Genomic DNA, 18,837 nt, shown 5'->3' on the forward strand with positions numbered 1-18,837 from the left:
CAGAGAGAGGGGCCTTCTCGGCTCTGCACCTTCTCGGTGCCACCAGCACCACCCAGCCCACGAGAGGCTCTCAGGCCACGCCCCCAGCCCAGGAGAGGGCTCTCAGGCCACGCCCCCAGCCCAGGAGAGGGCTCTCAGGCCACGCCCCCAGCCCAGGAGAGGCTCTCAGGCCACGCCCCCAGCCCAGGAGAGGGCTTTCAGGCCGTGTCCCCGCAAACCCATGCACAGAGACCCTCTCTTGCCTTGGCCCAAGCAGGCCGGGCACCCTGTGACTAGGGTGGTTGACAGGACAGGGCCCATGGCCCACCCTGTGTCTCCCCAAATCATCCCGCATCCAGAACCCCCAGCCCACAAGGGCCCCACCCCATCTAGCGTCTATTAGATGGGCCGGGTGAACTGAGCCCTCCGAGGTGGGGGTGGAGTGGAAGTCATGCCCCCAAGGATTAGTCAGGACCCTGAAGATTGGCGATGGGGGGCGTGGGTGGGAGACACCCTGAGCAGAGGCCTGGTGCCCAAGGAGCGAGACCCTTCCAGGAGTCCCACCAACAGCCCGAGGGGTCGGTGGGTGTGGGGCACTTTGATAAGGAGGGTGGGGGTGCAGAGTGGGTTCTGGGGAGACCAGATAGCACGGCTGGGATTGAGAGTAGAGCTAGGGGTTGAGGGGCGTCCTGGGGACAGGGAGGGGGGAGGGCCTGCTAGGACAGCCTCCCTGCAGCCCCTGTCCAGGGCCCTCAGGCCCGCTCCTGGCCTCACTGCCCCCCCCCCCGCACCCTAGGGACAAAGAAGGGCCAGGGGCCGGGTGGGCCAGCATGTGAGGCAGGCGCAGGTTAACCCAGTGAGGCCCAGATGTGGAACCCAGCAGGCATGGCGGGGGCGGGAGGCCACCTGAGCTGCAGCCTGTGCTGCCCCCTGGTGGCGTCTGGGTTGGGTGAGTCTGGGTCCCCTGCCAGGGCACCCTCCACCTGCAAGAAGATAGCATCACGCGGGGAACCCCAGTGTGCCACTGCTCCGGGTCCCCACCCCACAGGGCATCAGGGGCTCTCCCCTTCACTGACCTCAGGCAGTGAGCTTGGTCTGGCACTCAGATTGGTGCCCACACCGCCGGGGGCAGCGCTGGACGTGGCGCAGGGAATTGTGCCTGGGGCCCTCTGAAGGGGCCAGCTGGGACGGCAGTAAGGACACACTAGCACCCTGGGGTCCTGAACCAAGGCTGGGATTGGGGCCGTGTATGGGGGAGGTCACCGTGGTGGCCACCCTGGGGCCTCACACAGCAGCGATCTGCAAGGGGTCCCCTGGCATTTAGTGTGACCCACTCCGTGGGGAGGCCAAGGGCATGCTGGGAGGGGGCACCTGGGTCACATTGGTGATCCGGGTGGCTCCCCGAGCAGCTAGCTGACTGTGGATCAGCACCTTCCCTGGGCCACAAGGCCCCAGGCGCTTCCCTGACCGCAGTCAGGTGCCGTGTGCTCGCCCAGGTCGCCGCGTGTCACAGCTGGGTGGGGGTGCGGGGCCCCGCTCGTCCTGCTGGGCCCCTGTCCCCCTCCACCGCTCCGCGTCACCTCCACTTGGATCTTTACACGTGTGTGTCGTTCTCCTCCTTTTCTGGAGACGGCGATGGGCGTCCCTCGCCTGTGCCCGCTGGCTGAGTCTGGCACGTGGCCACACCACGCAGGCAAGGTGGACGGTCCTTCCACTGCTCCCGCAGGCTCCCGGGCAGGCCAGTGCTGACACCCCGCAAGGGCTTTCCATGGGAACCACCAGCAGGGGTGACAAGCCGACTACGAGACCTCAGCTCTGGGGCCGTCACTGCCCGTTGGGAGCTACACGGTGGGAACCAGGGATGGCCAAGCACCCCCTGGGTTCTCGGGGCGCTGCTCTTGCCACACCCCACACTGGTGCCCCTGCGAGGCTGAGACGCGCAGGGGTGGACGAGACGCTGGTGGGTGGCATGGCAGGCGGGCAGATGGCAGCCCCCACCTCCCGACCCGCTGGCATCTGGCTGGGGTCTGGGCAGCTGACCCCGCAGGCGCTCCAAGGCCCCAATCTGTCAGCTCTGGGCTCTGGGCAGCTGCTGAGTGGGGCACATGGGGGCAGGGCCTGGGTGTGTTACTCTTCTCCACGGCAGGTGGACATGGGCCCTCCAAGTGCTGCCCTCTGCCACTCACAGAGGGACGGACTGTTTCAGGGTCTTTGTGGGCTGATCTGGCCACTCCGTCCTCCCCCATGGCACTCGGGTGACGGAAGGTGACGGAAGGGCCACCCTCAGGAGTGGCAGGGGACGGCGCTGCCGAGAGGGCACGGACCCCGCCCAGGCCCGGCCGGGCCGCGGCCTCCCTCCAGGCTGCGTGAGGACCACCAGGGCCAGCAGAAGCTGGAGGTGAGCCTTCCGCTCGCCCTGAGGAGGCCGCTGTCACGCCTGTGCCCGGCAAACACCGAGGCGGGCCTGGGCTGGCTGGTCCCTGCCAGTCCTCCCTCCCTCCCAGACTCTGCCTCAGAGAACCGTGCTGGCCCTTCCTCCTTCGTGGAGGGTGACGAGGTGGCCTTAGTTCTCCCAGAGTGACCTTGTGACCCGAACAGCCAGATGGGAGCTGCAGGAACTTCACCCCAGTGCTCGGGTCCCCCGACTGCCTTGGGTCCCTGAAGAGGGCAGGGCAGGAGCTGCCACTCAGGCAAGCTGCAGGGCTGGGGCAGGCCCAGGACCCAGGGCAGGGCCGCCCCCGAGGGGACGGGTGACAAAACCAGCAGAGGTGGCGGCAGCTCAGCAGGACGGTCAGTTGTTGGGGCAGCAGGGCCCTCGCAGCTCCCGCGAGAGCACATGATGCCGACAAGGGCCACTTCCCCGAACCCCCTGACGGGCCTTGGAGACCCACAGTGCCAGCGCCACCGCAGCCCCGGCCACAGGCCACCGGGAGCGCCCCCCGAGGCCCCGTGCTCGCCGGGAGCAATCTCCCGCCTGGCGAGCCCCAGTGCGAAGAGGCCTAGTCACCCAGGATGGGGCGGTGACAGCCACGTGCAAACCCACTGGAGTCCCGGCCCTGAGCTGTCCCCCCATGGTCCCCGCGGGCTTCCTGGGCAGCGCCGTCCCTGCCCTGCGGTCTGGACCGTGTCCTGAGCAGGGCTTCTGAGTGAAGCGGACGCCATGAATCCGACCGTAACGCTCGGGTGAGGGGCTGCCTGGCGGCGGCAGGTCCAGCACGGAGGCCGTGGGCAGCTGTCGGGGGAAGGCCAGGGCGTGACTTGGGCGGAGGCCATGCACAGAATGGGCACAGGGGTGGTGCCCGGCACCAACGGGACCACCCTGGAATGACGTGCTTTACCATCCACTCCCCCTGAGCGCGGCCCGGCTCCCCCCCACCTCCCGCAGCCACCAGCCGCCACCCGCCTCCCAGCTCAGGAGCTGGGTAGCCGCCTTTCGTGTCCCAGGGTCCCCTCCACAAAAGCGCGAAGGCTCTGTGTCGACACAGGCGGCCCACCTGGTGTCACAGCAGGGGGAGGCTGGGGCTGCGCAGCTGCTCGTACACCCGCAGGAGCCTCCCGGCGGTGGCACAGGGGCTGGCCTCGTCCTCCGTGCTCCGCTGGTCACACAGCGTCTGCACCTCCCGCAGCAGCGTCTGAAGGTGGGGGCGAGCGGCAATGGTCAGGCGCCCCCCCCCCACCAGGCATGTCACCGGGCCCCTCTGGGGGACAAAGATCACACACTAATCCTACTGGGAGACCTGGCAGGCAGTCCAGGAAACATGTGCCTCTGGCCTTAAAGCATGGGACTCCCTGCCTGGCCGCCGAAGGCCTCAGGACAGGAGATGGGCTCATACGGAGGCCACTCCCCCAACCAAGCTACACGCAGGTCCTGGCCACCAGATAGGAGGAGCCAGAGACGGAGGAGGGCACGGGCAGCCCTTGTTGCCTGGGTGGGTGGGGCGTGTGGGAGGCTTGGGGACGGGACCCCGAGGGGACTCACCTCGTGGCTGGCCTGGATCTGGTGGAGATACTGTACGCGAAGGTCAGGCGGGCTGGGGCCCTGGGCAGCTTGCTCGCTTACCATCCTCTGTGGGAACGACAGGCTGGAGGGGTCCCTTCCTGGCCCCCATCTCTTCCTGGGCCCTTGGGTGCGCACCACCGGGCACCCACCACCCAGCCTGACCTTGGTTCCTCCGCCCACCCTTGGCCCCAGGCACCTTCAGCCCTGCTCCGGTGCCCAGCACTCTCGGCCCATGTGGGGCTGCTCCTGCCCCACTTTCAGGAGGCCCCACTGGTCCTGGGGCTCAGACCCAAGTGCCAGACAAGTCTACACAGTGAGGCCCCCATGGCCACCGGGCAGAGGGCTGAGGAGCAATCCCGATGCCTGGGGGGTAGCGGGAGGAGCTGGCCCGGGTGTTGGAGAACTGGTGGCTGCCTGCCCTGGGGCCGCCGTGCACACAGGGCCTGGGGACGGCCCCGCACCATCAGCCCCAGGGAGAGGGTGGTGAGGATCCACCCGGCTTCTCTGGGCTGAGAAACACGGGAGCTGCGCCGTTCTGGGCACGGGACGGGTGTCGCCGGGGGCAGAGCCCGACAGGCGGCGCCACTGCCCTGGAGACCACCCCGACGGCCCGAGGCAGGACCGGGTTCCTGAGCCTGGGTGCGAGGCCGCGACGCCTGCCACGCGGGCCATCGCGACAGCGCGAGGCGCCCACTGGAGTCGCGGCAGTCACGCTGCACGAGGCGGTCTGCGCTCCCGAGGGGCGTCCAGCCCACCTGGGTGCTCCCGGGGGGTCCAGAACAGGGGCCCCCAGGCCCGGGTCAAAGCGCGGACTGCGGTTCCTCTGAGCCTCGGGGCCCGGGACGCGCACTGGCAAGTTCCCAGGTGAGGCTGCACACAGACCGCACCTAAGGAAAGCGGTCGGAGACGGCCGCCAGCTGCCACTGCGGGCGCCCCGTGCGGGAGGGGCCGGCCGCGCCCAGGCGAGGACGCCAGCTGACAGCCTGCCTTCTGCCACGTGATGAGCTCCCCAGACCCAGGAGGCCCCGCGGCCCGTGCAGCAGAGGCAGCCTGCCCAGAGGGCCCCTGCGACCGCACGCAGGGCTGGCCACCAGCTCCTGCGTCCTAGGCGAAGACATGGAGGCCCACACAAGCCGACACCTCGTCCCGGGACCTGAGCCCAGGGCCCCTGACCCCAGGACATGGCCTCTCCACGTGGCCTCTGCCCAGCCACGTGCGTGCAGAATCCACCTGACGACCGTGGTGGCTGGTAAGTGGGAACATCTCTCTTTAGCCTGTCAGCCGTGAAGGCTCCGGGCGCCTGCTGGGGTACTGCCGAGAGGGTGAGCAGCCCCCACACACAGAGCCACAGACCCCCGAGGTCCTGGCCCTGCTGCCCCGGGGAGACCCCCCCTCAGCAGGCCCATGACGGGTGACACACCTGCACACGTCTGACGACAGCGTGGTGGACCCCACACGTGCTGGCCAGAGAGGGGCTCTCCACTTGGATCTCCACAGCCGCGATGGGCCCCGCCGGGCACAGGTCAGCCACAGCCACCTGCAACACGGAGACGTGTGCCCACTCTTGCCGCCACCCCCCCCACCCGAGGCCCTGGCTCCCTGCCCCTGGCCGTCCCTCTGCGCTGTCACGGGCAGAGCTCAGCGCCAACGGGCCCAGATCCGGTCTCCCCACCCGGCGTCAACTCCGCCTGGAAAAGACCGGCCGCAAACCTGCCCGCTTGTCTGACCTGCGACGCCCACCCCAGACCCAGGCGACCACACCCCACACTGACGACCAGGTCAGGAGAGCGCGCGGAGGGGCTGAGTGATTGAGGCCAGAAGTCGGCCAACTGCCCGCGGAGGCCTTGACTGCACTGAGCTGAACACGCGCCTGGCAGGGACAGGCTGGGGACCAGGCGCCAGGCTCACTCTCCACACACAGCGAGACCCTGGGGGCACTCGCTGGGAAGGACGCCGTCCCCAGCGGCTCTTCCTGCCGGCACCTGCTCCTTCCAGCACCCGTGGGACACAGACACCATGGGGCTCAGAACCCAGCCCCCTTCCAACATGTACGGGGCTACCCAGGCCCAGAATCAGGGTCTGAGGACACCCCAACCGAGACACTGGCCTGGCCTTGGCCTGACCGCTAAGGGCCGCAGCAGCCTCCACCCACCAGCCTCGGGGCTGCGCGTCCTGGCTGCCCGGGACAGGAGGGTGTGCTGGTCTGGTGGTGACCAGGGCCGGCCGCCAGGAGGGTCACAGAGGAAAGTGTGCGGGAGCGAGGGCCGGGCTGGGGGACTGGCCACGGCGTCAGCGCCCGGCGCTCCCTGGTGGCCGAGGGGTGAGTGGCTGGACACCAGCCAACGCGGGGCAGGGCGGGCGCCCGGCTGCCGGTTCCAGTGTGTGCAGAGCGTGGGGCTGGCGGTCCTCGGGGGGCTGAGCTGCAGCCCCAGCGCAACCGTGCGTCAGACGGGGCGTGGGTCCTAACCCTCGGGAAGGTGGCCCAAGACCCGGACTCTTCTGGAGCCACCCAGACAGCGCTGGCGTGGGGACCCCACTCAGAACCACCGCGTCGAGTCTGGTCTCCCTGCAGACGGGAACCCTCCCCACCTCACGCGCTGTGAGGTGCACGTCGGCGCCATCGGGGGCCACTCCCTGGACAGAGGCCAGCGCGCAAGCCCTCACGACGTCTGCGGCAGCGTTGTCGGCGAGGAGCCACTGCAGAGCGGCGCAGCACAGGGTGGCGCCTGCGGGAGGAGGTGCGGCCGTGAGCCTGGGCCAGTCCCGGGAGAAAGTGCCCCACGTCCGTCCACAGCCCCCAGGGCCCCGAGGCCAGAGCGAAGCCAGCCAGCGCCACCCACCTGAGTGCCTGTCCCCCAAGGCAGCTCGGAGCAGCTCTGCTGACACCCTGATGGCAGCTGCTGACGGGGGCAGGTGCTTGGCCCGCAGGGATGTGAGTCCTGCTGGCTCGCTGCCCGGCCTGCACTGAGCTGCTAGGAAGGTGTCCACAGGGTCGCGGGCGGGGCCGAGCGGTCCAGGGCCGGGTGTGCAGGGCGTGGCCAGGCCAGGGAAGCGCAGGGCCTGCAGCAGGTCCACCGTGTGCTCGCCCAGGGGCAGGCAGACGCCCTCCTGCTCGGGCGCAATGTCGGACGCACCCCTATCCAAAGAGGGATCCCTGAAAGAGCCTGAGGGGGCCAGGGCCCCGCCCACGACCTCCCTGAGGCTGTAGAAGAGCATGTAGGACACAGTCACGGGCAGGTCGAGCACGCCGTCCTCGCCGGGGCCCAGGGGCAGCGTCATCTCCCACCGACCGCCAGGGCCGAGCTGGCCCACAGGGAGGGTGTAGGTCACGGCCGAGCCGGCCGAGGCCAGGTCCGAGGCATGGGAGCTGGGGAGCACCTGCACGCACAGGGCCCAGCCCGGGCCCAGGCCGAAGGCGCTGCGGTTCTCCAGCAGGCAGGTGGCCGTCAGCACATCCCGCAGCCCCAGGCGGCTCCAGGTGGCGCTGGTGGTGCACGAGACGGGCCGACGGCCCTTCTGGCTGGACAGCAGGGTGCAGCTCACGTTCATGGCCTCGTTGAGGCGTGTCAGGGCCCTGTTCCGCTGGTCGACCGCCTTCTTCAGAGAGGACACTCTGGGAAGAGCAGATACGGCACCCAGTGAGGAGCAGGGAGCCCCGGTGGCGGGTGCCATGCCCCTCCTCCCAGGATGAGAAAGGACTCCAACGTCACTGCCCCGCGAGCACCAAACAAGGAGGAAGGCCCCTCAGGAGCTCCCTGGGTCTGCCCTCGCTGCTCCCAGCCTCTGTCCCCGCTCCGCCCCGGGGCGGCAGGATGGAAGGGCCTGCGGATGGGGCTGGGGCGGGCGGGGCCTGCTATCCCCATAGGCTGTGCTCCTCGTGTTCCGGAAAGGTCCCTTTGGTCCCCTGCAGCTAACATGACAGCCCAGTGGGCGGCACCACATGAATGACCCTGACCCGCAGGGGCCAATAGCCCACCAACACTCACAGGGGGCTGAGGGCCAGGCAAGGGCTGAGGAGGGGCACGCTGTCTCCATGTGGGTCAGAGGAGGGGCTGCCGGGCCCTTGGAGGGAACAGGCTCCAAGGGGGGCTCCCCGAGGGAGAGCTGAGGAGACTGACAACTCCACTAGAACAGGTGGGAGCAGGCTGAGAAGGTGCGTCTTCCGAGGAGCCAGCCTTTCGCCGGGCAGTTCGCTGTCCAAGGCAGCGGGCCTGGCCAGGCCCAGAGCCGCCTCCCGGGGCACGGCGCCCTGAGGCCGCAGCCCGCGCTCACCTCTCAGAGATGGTTCCTATCGCACCGAGCAGCTCCTTCACCTTCCGGCCAGCGCTCGCCGCTGTCTCTGCAGCGGGGCGAGATGTCTCAGAGCTCAGGTCCAGGCTGCAGGTCATCAGGCGGCCTTTGGCAGACAGGGCCAGGAGCTTGGTGCCACCTGAGAAGGGCATAGGCGGGACCCAGTCACCTGAAGGGACTAAAAGGGGCCCGGCGACGACCTGTGAGTCACCGTGACACCTGGGGCAGAGCCGCTCTGGTTTCCTGAGAGTAACAGGGCCGTGAGGCCCCTCGTCCCCCAGGCTCTGTTCCACCTGCTCCCTGCCCCCTGGCTGCCAGGAAGTCCTCCAGGAAACTGGCTTGTCTACCTGCTGGCCCTCCAAGGCTGAGCTCGGAAGCTGAGCCGGAAGAGGGAGCCCTGCCGCCCTTGGCGCGGCACTGGCCCCGGGGCCCTCCTGCCCCCAGGACCTCCTGCAGTGGGCGGTGGCCTTGCCCTTCAGAGTTTTTCACGTTGAGAACTGTCCAGAGCAGGCCTTCCAGCGACCCACGGGCAGTCTGCCATCTTAACAGGAACAGGCCCTGGGGGGCGGGCGCACACACAGTCGGCTCCTATACTGCGTGGTGTGGAGCGGGCTGGGTGGCAGGCCATGTGGTAAGTGCAGAGGTGTTTTCCGGCCTTTAGTAGGAAGGTAAGGGCTTGCCCTGAAACACCCTGAACCTCCCCTGAACTGCCTGCGACCTCAGCCCTGTCACAGAGATGCTTTAGCCCTGGGTCACCAGCCGCAGACCCCATCCAGGCAGAGCGGCGCCTGCTCCCAAACCCACACACGACACAGGGAGGCACTCCCTGACCCCAGGCGTGGACTGTCGGGCCACCACGGGGCTGGGCCAGGAGAGGAACGGCCTGCCCGTCAGGCCCACGGGAGGCAGGACCGAAGCAGGGAGACGCGGCCGAGAGCACGGGGGTTCCGACCACCCCGAGGCTTCGGTTCTTCCCGCTGAGACCGCAGCTCGTACCTTCAGGCACCCCGGGTGACACGAAGAGCGCGAGGACACTGTGGACCCTCAAGCTGGCCGGACAGGGCAGAGAGGGCAGGCCCCCTGGGCCCGTGCTGGGCTGCACGGGGCCCCAGGGGGCGCCCGCCCGAGCCAGGTCCACCACGCAGAGGCCGGAGGGGGTGCTGTGGTACACCCGGCCGTCCCCATCGCAGGCCGCGCAGAGCACAGGCCCCGGCAGGCAGTACTCCCGCAGCACTGGCTCCAGGCTCCCGGCCTCGTCCCGCCTGGCCTTGATGGCCAGTGTCCGGCCGTGGTGACCAAGCGCCACCAGGCAGTCGGAGTACGTGTCCTCCATGTCCTCGGCCAGCGGCTCTGTCCTCAAGGCCCCAATGAAGATGACGGGCTCCTCCAGGTGATGCAGGACCTTGACAGTGCCCTTCGGGTCACTGGTGGCCAACCCGGAGGTGCCCAGGGTCTTCAGCACTATGCAGCAGAGCTGGCCGCTGGGGAGCCCAACCAGCAGCACGGGCGACTCCATCAGGGTGGCATCAGCTCCAAAGAGTAGCCCAAAGAGGCTCCCCTCCAGCGTGAAGCCCCTAGTTCCGTGAAGGTGGCCATGCGGAACTCCGGGGCCTGGTGGCGACACACAGTAGAGCACCGGGGGAAAAAGAGGGGCTTTGGGCTCCCCGGGGCTCCTGGCCAGGGGGGTACAGGAGGACAAGTCCACCTCGCCGATCTGGCCTCTGGGCCTGGGGTCCTGTCCTGGATAGGGACACCTGAACAGCTGCACCTTCCAGTGGGCGGGGCCTTGCGCCAGTGTGACGAGCATGGTGTCCAACACAGTGAAAGCGCACAGTGTGGCATCGGGGAGGACGCAGGCGTCTGGGTCCACAGGGATCACGGGGAAAGGGGGTTCACTGCCCTCATCGTCCTCATCATGCTGGCTTGGAGACCTTTGAGAACACAGGGAACTGCCGGTCACGATATTTACACACTGCCTTCACGACACCCTGCCACCCAGCACACTGGCTCTGGGTCTTCGCAGGAAGCCATCTTGGTGACCATCACGGCCCTTTAGCAGGGAGTGGGTGACCAGCCACACCGTCTCATGGGCTGCTTTGCTTGGCACTGGTCCCTCGGGGACACACACAGAACAAGTCTTCCAGAAACGGTGTTCAGATGGAACCTCGGTGTAGAGCCGTCAGACCCCGAGGTGTCATCTCTGAATCGGACTTGCTACCCTCCTATGTTCCCGGCCAGGGTGAGCAGGCGCCATGTCTGGGCTCTGCACAGGTGCCCCCAAGGGCCTGGCTCCTCAAAGTGGTCTCCTCTAACCAGGAACTGAGGGACCAAAGACCCACCTCAAAGGCGTGTCAGGCCAGAGGGGGCTGAACCACCAAGGCCACGGGGGCAGGACCCGCTCCTGGCTGCAGGCTCGGCAGTCTGCACCCCGTTTACCAAGGGCTGTGTGCCAGCAGCAAACTGTCAGAGAACACAGGTGCTGGAGGTGGGGGCACTCACGACTTCTGAGTTGGCTCTGAGCCCGCCATCCCCGGGCGCGAGGGCTGTGAGGGCTCACACTGAACTCAGTCCCGGGGCAAGCAGGTCATACAGTGTTGGAGGGAGCAGAGCCGGCCCTTTAGGCCCGCCGCAAGCGGTACCGCCCAGCAAACCCTTCTCACCTCCTAGGCTGGTCCAAAGACAAGCAATAGATGCCCCTTCCGGCGCACAGGACGTAGATCGCCCTGCGCAGGGACAGGACCTCCAGGTGCCACACCTGACCAGGAAACGTGTACACCGCCTGGACACGGGGAGACAGAGCACCACACGGACTCGTTTCTTCCGAACAAACTCCTCCATCACGCCGGCCCCTTGGGACGACCCAGAGCCCCGCCTCTCCGCACTCGGCCCCGCCCCGCGCAGCCCCGCGGGACAGGCTCGGCCCGGGCGCTCACGGTCAGCAGCCTCCGCTCCTGGTCGTACACGTAGACCTGCTTCCTCGCGGTGGACAGGAAGATCTCCACCCCGTGGCATAGCACGCGGGGCCTGCCCGCCGCCAGGCCCCCGAGTGGGCGGCAGAAGTCCGCCAAGTAGTCCACGCGCGGCGTGAGGCCAACCATGGCGCGGGCCGGCAGCGCGGGAAGCACGGGACTGGCCGCCCCGCCTCCTGGCGGCGGTGCGCGAGCGGGCGGGGGCGCCGTACGGCCGCGCGCGTCGTGGCGCGGCCTCGCCGTAAAGCTGCGCGGCGGGGGCGGGGCCTGGGCGGGCCGGAGCCCGGCGGGGGCGGGGCCTGGGGTGGGGGCGGGGCCGCTACGTCGCTGCGCTAAAGCTGGAGAGCATAGCGGTTTAGCAAAGGGCCAACGTGTTTAAAGCCAAACGCGGGAAGCTCAATGGCCTGCCCTCTCGTCTGTCCTCCGCGCGGTCCGAGGCGACTTCCCGGAAGTGCCGTGCGGCTGGGCAACATCTCCCACGCCCGACTTGGGCCCTCGGGGCTCCTTTGGTCCGGCTCCAAATCCCGCTCTCCTCGTGCGCCCTAGAGCTGGGCCGGATGCAGACCCGGGCCAGCAGCCGGCGGGCTCCCCCAGGGCGGCGGCGGGGGCCTTGGCTCGGCAGAACTCGAAGCAGCCTGTTCACTCCTAAAGCGATTCTCTAGGGTTTGGGGAGCAGCCGGATGGTGGGGAGGAGTCCAGGAGAGGGCGGGCGGCGTCAGCTCTTGCCACTTCCATAGCTGGGACTAGCTATGGGCAAACATGGACATAAGTGTCCGATCTCTCCATGCCTGAACAGCTGACCTGTCCGTGGGTTTGAGTGGACAGTGGGGTAAGCCAGAGAAACTCCTCGTTGCGGGCGGAGGAACAGAAAGGAAATGATGGGCAGTCAGCCTGAGGACAAGGGTGAAGCCAGGGGGAGACACCCCACTGGGCAGTCTCCCTTTCCAGGCCTTGGGAGAGGTGCCCACCAGAGGGATCATGAGCTCTCCTCTAGATAAGAAACTAGGGAGACCCCCCCCAGCACCCCTGAAAGGTGCTTGCAGGTGGGGTCAGTTACATCCCTCTTCTTTAAAAAGCCCACGGGGCAATCTCCAAGGCCAGATATCCACGAGAGGCATGTGGGCACGTGGCCAGGCATGGCATGTCTAAGGGGCCCAGCTGCCCCGCGTTTCTGGCATCACGGAGGCTGGTGTGCCGCCGAAACAAAGAATCAGCAAAGCGTTCTGACCTCCCTCCCTGCGGAAGTGGGCACTGAGCCTGCAGGGCCGTGGACCGCCGCCGTCCCGTGGGAGGGACGCGACGCGAGTGGGTGTTTGCAGTTGTGCTCCCAGGTCTTTGGGCAGGAAACGCTGTCCTGGATGGGGGGGGGGGCCACGGGGCACGAGACCAGCTGCCGCCTGGCCTCCGGAATTAGGAAGTGAGGACACGCGGCTTTCCAGTTTCACCGACGCCCCCTCCCCCGCCCTGGGCACAGGTGTTCTGGGCTAGACCAGCCCTGTGAAGCCCACGCCCCAGTCCAGCACTCTGGTAAGTGGGTCACTCTTCTGTCCCACTCCCTTCTGCTCGGAGGCTGGAAGGCCCCTGGCTCTAAGCCCATCTAGCCCATACCTGGTGATACAGATTCAACATGATGGGATCTCAGGCTCTGCTTCTGGAGGTTACAAACATGAGCCAAGGGCTGCAGGTCCACTCAAACAGCTAAGGGGTGACTCGGAGGGGGCCTCCGCCTGTGTGCAAGATGAGGGCTGCCAACGGTCAGTGGTCTCTAGGCCAGACTGCGAGGCAGTGTAATCTCCCGAAGGACACATGCCACCAGCAGACTCGGAGAAAGCACGGTGCGCAGGGAGGCTGCGGGCTGTGCCGGCACTTCTCACAGGCAGCACAGCCCGCCCCTGCGCGCGTGGGCCAGGGAAGGCTCCAAAACAGACCTCCGCCCCGTTTCTCCCCAAGCAGAACACTCTATGTGCTTCATTTCTTAGGGGAGGTCCGAGAACCTTCTTACTTCCTAGAGCCAACAGGTTCAGCAGCCTGACATGCCTGGGGCCGGGTGGGCAGCGGCACCTGCCCTCTGGAGCTGCTTCCACGGGACCCGCGCTGCCATTGAAAGCAGTCACCTCAGGGGTAGGACTGGCAGTGGGTGCCCGCCACAGGGCCCCCAGATATCAGCAGGTGTTTTGTATACCTGTTCAAGCAGCAGTGAGCCACCTGCAAAGGACAGTAGTGCTGAAAGGTACATGTGAAGGCTGGCACTGAAGTCAGGGGGGCAGGAACGTGGGCCAGGCCTGTCAGCTCCGGCCTCGCTCCCCAACAGGTCTGTGGCCTCTGAATTTTGTCCTTCACCTGCTGCCTGGCCATGTGCACCTGTCCCAGCACACAGAGGCCCAGGAGCAGCCACGGGGCTGGCAGGCGGGACAGCCCGAGGGAAGCCCTCCTTTCCCACTCAGACCTCCAGCTCAGGGCAGGGGAGCCTGGGGGGGAGGGGGCAACAGGGGAGGAAAGGGAGTCTCTGCCTGACACAAGAAACCATGAACTTCCCCTACAGGCAAAAACTCAGTGCTCGAAGGGAAGCCTTGGGGCCCAGAGCCACAGATGGGGCGTGGGCAGCACTTCGGCTATGGGCCGCACCGCAGGGCTGGAGGCCAGGAAATGCTAGCGCCAGCCCCAGGTGGGGCCTAGGCAGGCGTCCTCGAAATAGGCCGGTTGGGAGGCTGGGCAGGCGTCCCCTTGCTGGGCTACGGTGCCTGGTGGCATGAGGCTGTGCCCACATGAGGACAGGTAGGAGGCGGGTGGGAGTGGTGGGCCCCTCCCCTGTGCACGCGGTGGCTGCCTGGGCCAGGGCCCGCGGCACGGCACGGCGCCCCACCCACTCACGCCGAGCTTTGGCTCTTTGGACAATCGAGTGCGTTACTGAACAGACTGACTCAAAACCAGAAGCAGAGAAATCACAACAAAGCTTTTTCTTTAGCTAAAAGACAGAAGGAAACGAACGAACGCTGCGATGCCGGAACTTCCGAGTGGAGTACTGGTGAGCACGGAACCAGCTTGGTGGACGACAGAGCAGGCGGGCGGGGGGCCCGTGGGCTCGAAGCCCGCACCTCCGGCCTCCCCTGGCGCTGGGGTACGGGCCGCACGGGGCCCAGCGCAGCCTCCCATCTGATTGCAGGGACCAGATGAGGCGGGAGCTCCAGCCAGGGCACCTGCTGAGAGTGAGCCCGGCCAGTCCTCGGCAGGCCGCTGCGCGTCTGCCTGGCTGCTCTGCCACCACCAGACCCGGCTGAGCCCCTGGCCCCAAGAGCAGACGAGTCTGGGTGGGTGGACCCGGAGGTGCCTGATGTGGCCCTTACTAGGGCAGAAGCCAACACTCAGTGCTCTGTGCACAGCCCCAAGGGAAAGGGAGGGTCCCACGGGCTTGCCCCCACCCCAGGGCAGACCCGAAGTCCCCAAGCAGTCTGTTTTGGTTGGCCTCTCCCATGGGTGCGGGGCAGCTCAGAGGAACGGCTCTTGTTAAGGCAAAGAGGCATCAGCATGATCAGCATGCCCACAAGTCCCTGGGGAAGGGCCTGAACACACCCCAGCCGCAGAGAGAATGTGGGGACCGCAGAGCAAGGTCTGACCAGATCTGTCCTGGGAGGGCGCGGACCTCACGCCATCAGCACAGCAGCAACTCGCCGATGCCCCACAGCCGACCCACATGCGCTCATGACAGGTCAAGCCCCTGCTCCCTTTCTTGATGGCCATGCCACTGTGCCAGACACCGGGGGCCAGGCAGGGCCGTGGGACTGTGTGTGGGGCAAAGAGGACCAAAGCTCTGACCGTGGCTAACTCGGCTCACCCCATGCGGGCCTGGTCAGTGGCATCAGCCGTCTGCGGGGGCCATCTGCCTGGCGGAGCCACCGCACCACTCCTGCTGGGTCGGCCCGTACCTGCAGCTGTGTGGCTTGGCAGAAAAGTCTCAGGCACTGAGGTTAGCTTCCATGGAGAACTGACTGTGGGTCCCCTGCCACACTCACCCGCCCTGCACACACCCACGGGGACTCACTAGAGGAGAGCAGGAAGAGGAAACTAGTCTCTCTCACTCCCCTTTTATGCATTTTTTTATCTTAAAAAAAATAAATAAAAGTCTTCTGGGCAGAAATTACTAATAACTGTTATTACAACCAATGCAGACTTTAAAATCCCACCTGGACTGCAGGTGGGAGCAGGAGAGGGGTGGGCAGCAAATTAACCTGCAGACCAAGCAGAGGGAGGCCAGCGCGCCGGAGGCCACTCCACTTCCACCGGATAATGGCTCCGGGGAGGGAGGAAGTGGCCTCAGAGCAGGGTCTGCCCCAGAGCAGCAGGGTGGAGAGGCCAGGGGGAACCCCCGCCAAACCAGGGAGAGGCAAGAACAGAAAGCATCCAGAAGGAAGGAGAAAGGAGGCCAAGGCAGCAGCGAGCACCCCGCCCCTCCGCTCCGGGTAAAGACAGGGCGCCAGTCCCTCCACCACGGCAGGGCTGGCACCAGAGGCGTCCGGGCTGCTCCTGCCCGAGGCGGCTGCCGGCAGCTGGCAGAGCACCAGCCGGGCCCTCCTCCAGGGAAGCCTGGTGCTGAGAAGCCTTGTGGGTCAGGGACCCCGGGGGCAGCCACCCTGCCCTGCCCCTCAGGGCTGCCCAAGGGGCGCGGTCACAAAGGTCCTGGCTTCAGGGAGGGCTGGGGCCTGGCCCTGCGCGGGGGCAGAAGCCCTAGGTCCTGGGGAGGCTGCACATCTCACAGTGGCCTGTGCCCGGCTGGTTCATGAAGGTGCAGTGCTGACAGGCCCACATGGCGGCCGCGGCGGCGTGCGAGGGGCCCCCGACGGCGCCGTACTCCTGGAGGCCCGGAAGCTGCACTCCGACCGTGCCTGCAGGGCGGGAAGAAAGGAGACCGCTGTCACCCGCGCTCCGCCCAGCTCTGCTTGGCAAGATGAGCGGGGACTCTCAAGGCAACTGCTCTGGGCACGGGCAGCTGCAGCTCAGGAAGCCCTGTCGTGGGGCCCCTGCTTGCACCCAGAACCCCGCAAAATGAAGCCGCCGTCTGCAGAGCGTGAAGCCGCCAGCTGCCCCCCTCGCTGCTGGCGGTCCCCTCGTTGCACCACCACGGGCTATCCGCCCCCGGGTGAGGACGTCGGGGTCGTTTCCAGCTGCGAAGGCTCCTGCACACGACTCCGTGCGGATGTGTTCACATCTCCTGGGTAAACACCTCGGAGTGGGCCTGCTGGGTGGCGTCCTCGGTCTCGCCGGGCACGCGGGGCTTCCGGCTGCTGGCAGGTGTCCAGTGAATGCGCGCCGTACTCGTTTAATGTGCATTTCTCTGACGGCTGATCGTGTTGACCATTACTGCATCTTCCTGTGCGACGTCTGAGCCTGTTGCCCAGGTTTGACTCAGGCCGCTGGACTGCTGATGATCGACGTGCAGAGCCCTCTGCAGTCACGTGCTGCTTTAACAGCCCTCCGGTCACCGATGGGCCGCGTGCACGATGGTGGCCCCACAAGGCGGGGAGGGGGCTGAAGGCTCCTGGTCGCCCGGCGATGCCCGCGTCCTTCACAGAGCTGCGCGTTCCTCGCGAGTCTGTGGGGACGCCGGCGTGAACGAGGCTGCGCTGCCAGTCGCGTAGACGTAGAAAGACGCTTCTCAGAACGTGTGCCACTGCTGAGTGGCGCAGGGCTGTGTCCCGGACGAGTCTCATGTCCTATGCATGTGTTGCAAACACGTCCTCCCGGTCTGTGCCTTGCCTTTTTGTGTGTGTTTTTTTAACAGTGAAAAAATTTTATATTTAGACTTAGCCAGCTGGACTCAGTTTCAGATGGTCCCAATTTTGTTGGCAACACGCACAGAGCATCGCGGTCGGGAGCCAGTCGAGCTGGACGCGTGCCTGCCCTCCACCGGGCCTGGTCGGGGTGTCGACTTTGGCCACGTCAGGGGCGTAGGGCTTCTTCGCAGCTGTTGGCCGTGGCCTCCACGATGAACACGAGCGCACTGCTGTCCTCTGTCTTCTTGGCGGCTGACTGGGCAGTCGGGGGGACTTACGGTGGCATAGTGGTCACGGTCCAGCTCGCTTCTCCGAGGGGCGCTCTTGCGAGGACACCCGGGTCGCCCGCGGAGCCGCGGTGTGCCGGGCCATCGGAAGTGGGCTGCACGGCCGCGGACGCCTTTCAGCGCTGCGTCGTTGCCTTCGGAGCCATTGCTCGGGCCCCAGGCTGGGAAGGGCAGGGGCGCCCTTCTCCCCTCCCCACTTTTGGTGCCGTCTTCATCCTTTCCTTGCTTTTAAGTGTCTTGTGATGAGCACGAACGTGCCATTTTGATAAAGCAACTGACCAGTCATTCGTGGTCAGCACTTCTGTCCTCCCTCTAGCTCCTGAAGACACACACCTGTGTTGTTTCGGCTTTCACCATGAGGCCTGTGACGCACCTGGGGCAACTTTTGTGCACGGTGTATGCTGTGAAGGTCAGGGTCCACCTTCTTTTTTTTCTCAAGTAGTCTTTGAGGCTCTCTGCATTCCCAGATAAATCTTGTAACTTATTTTTCACACACACACCCACTCCAAAAAAGAAAAAGCCCACGGGCATTTTGATTGGGATCATAATGATCAATTTGGGGAAAACTGACATCTTAAAACTATGTGGAGTCTTCAGTCTGGAAAGACGGTATCTCCATGGGCTGAGTTCTGACAGCGAAGTGCTAGCTTTCAGCAGAGAGCTCTTACGTGGCCCCCCGAGAGCATCCCTAGCATCTCCCATTATCCGTCTGCTGCCGACCCTGAGCACAGGAGCCAGAACTCCACGAACAGAACGCCCGTGATGGACTCGACGGTCGTGCAGCACACCTGGCAGCCAAAGGGCAGTCACGGACGCCAGCAGCTCTCTGCGCAGAGGCTGTGTCGCCCTGTGGCACTGAGGCTAGACACGGGGGCAGGTTTCTCCTTCCCTCTCTAAGCACGAGGGGTGGAGCCAGCAGGCCGCAGCTCCCACGAAGCCACTAGCTTTAGTCAGTATCCAGTGGGGATGGCAAAACAGGCTAAAGGCTCAGACACAAACCTTTTCAGATCTAGTTTCCTTCCCGCCAACCGGGCCAACACGTACCCGGGCCCACCTCCCGGCCGACCTGCTGTCCCTGTGGGCCCACTGGAAGCCTCTCGGAGCCCTCCTGGCACTCTCTCCAGCTGGGAGGGCTCCGAAACATTACAGCTGCTGCGAAGGATCCCAAAATAACACGGGGGCGGGGCCGGCGAGCCCGCTACGTGGGAGCGTTATGCCAGGTGCTGGGCACCACTGGCCGCCGAGGACACAAGGCTGTGATGCTTTATTTAGGGCGTATGGTGGGAACACTCTGTCCTGTCCCATCTGAACGCCTGAGAGCAGCTAAGAACGTCAGGGCGAGAACACGTGCTGCGCGTGGCCGGCCACGGTATCGGTCTGGCTGTCAGAGTGATATACAAAGAAAGCGTGAAGTCGCGACGTGACGGAGGCCGAGACTCTCAGGACCATGCGCTCTGGGAGCGAGCAGGCACTCTTCCCCCGCTCCGAGTCCACGGGGGTTCTTCTTGGCTAATTTTGGTCCCAATAACGGCTGGTCAGACTGA

General features: G+C 66.1%; 2 protein-coding genes across 4 annotated transcripts in view; both read right to left on the reverse strand.

Moving 5' to 3' along the window:
• Positions 1-138: 138 nt before the first annotated feature.
• FAAP100 (FA core complex associated protein 100) lies at positions 139-11,423 on the reverse strand. 2 transcript variants are annotated; one of them, XM_016163873.2, is made up of 10 exons: positions 11,203-11,423; positions 10,930-11,048; positions 9,266-10,200; positions 8,252-8,408; positions 6,820-7,592; positions 6,578-6,705; positions 5,400-5,516; positions 3,959-4,045; positions 3,474-3,611; positions 139-3,211 (listed from the first exon to the last, which is right to left on the reverse strand). In XM_016163873.2, exons 1-9 carry the CDS (start codon positions 11,365-11,367, stop codon positions 3,480-3,482), a joined length of 2,613 nt encoding a protein of 870 aa, XP_016019359.2. In that variant the 5' UTR covers positions 11,368-11,423; the 3' UTR covers positions 139-3,211; positions 3,474-3,479. The 2 variants fall into 2 exon arrangements, with proteins under 2 accessions (XP_016019359.2, XP_016019358.2); XM_016163872.2 differs by having other exon boundaries at positions 6,569-6,705.
• Positions 11,424-14,172: 2,749 nt separating this feature from the next.
• Positions 14,173-18,837, reverse strand: part of NPLOC4 (NPL4 homolog, ubiquitin recognition factor) — a 43,443-nt gene continuing 38,778 nt past the window's right edge. Inside the window, exon 17 of one of the 2 annotated variants that reach the window (XM_016163681.2) lies at positions 14,173-16,118. In XM_016163681.2, coding sequence (XP_016019167.2) covers positions 15,961-16,118 — 158 coding nt within the window. In that variant the 3' untranslated portion in view covers positions 14,173-15,960. The other variant, XM_036222389.1, reaches the window with a different exon arrangement.

The sequence above is a fragment of the Rousettus aegyptiacus genome, unplaced genomic scaffold (genome assembly GCF_014176215.1).
Source record: "Rousettus aegyptiacus isolate mRouAeg1 unplaced genomic scaffold, mRouAeg1.p scaffold_m13_p_6, whole genome shotgun sequence".
Lineage (NCBI taxonomy): Eukaryota > Metazoa > Chordata > Mammalia > Chiroptera > Pteropodidae > Rousettus > Rousettus aegyptiacus.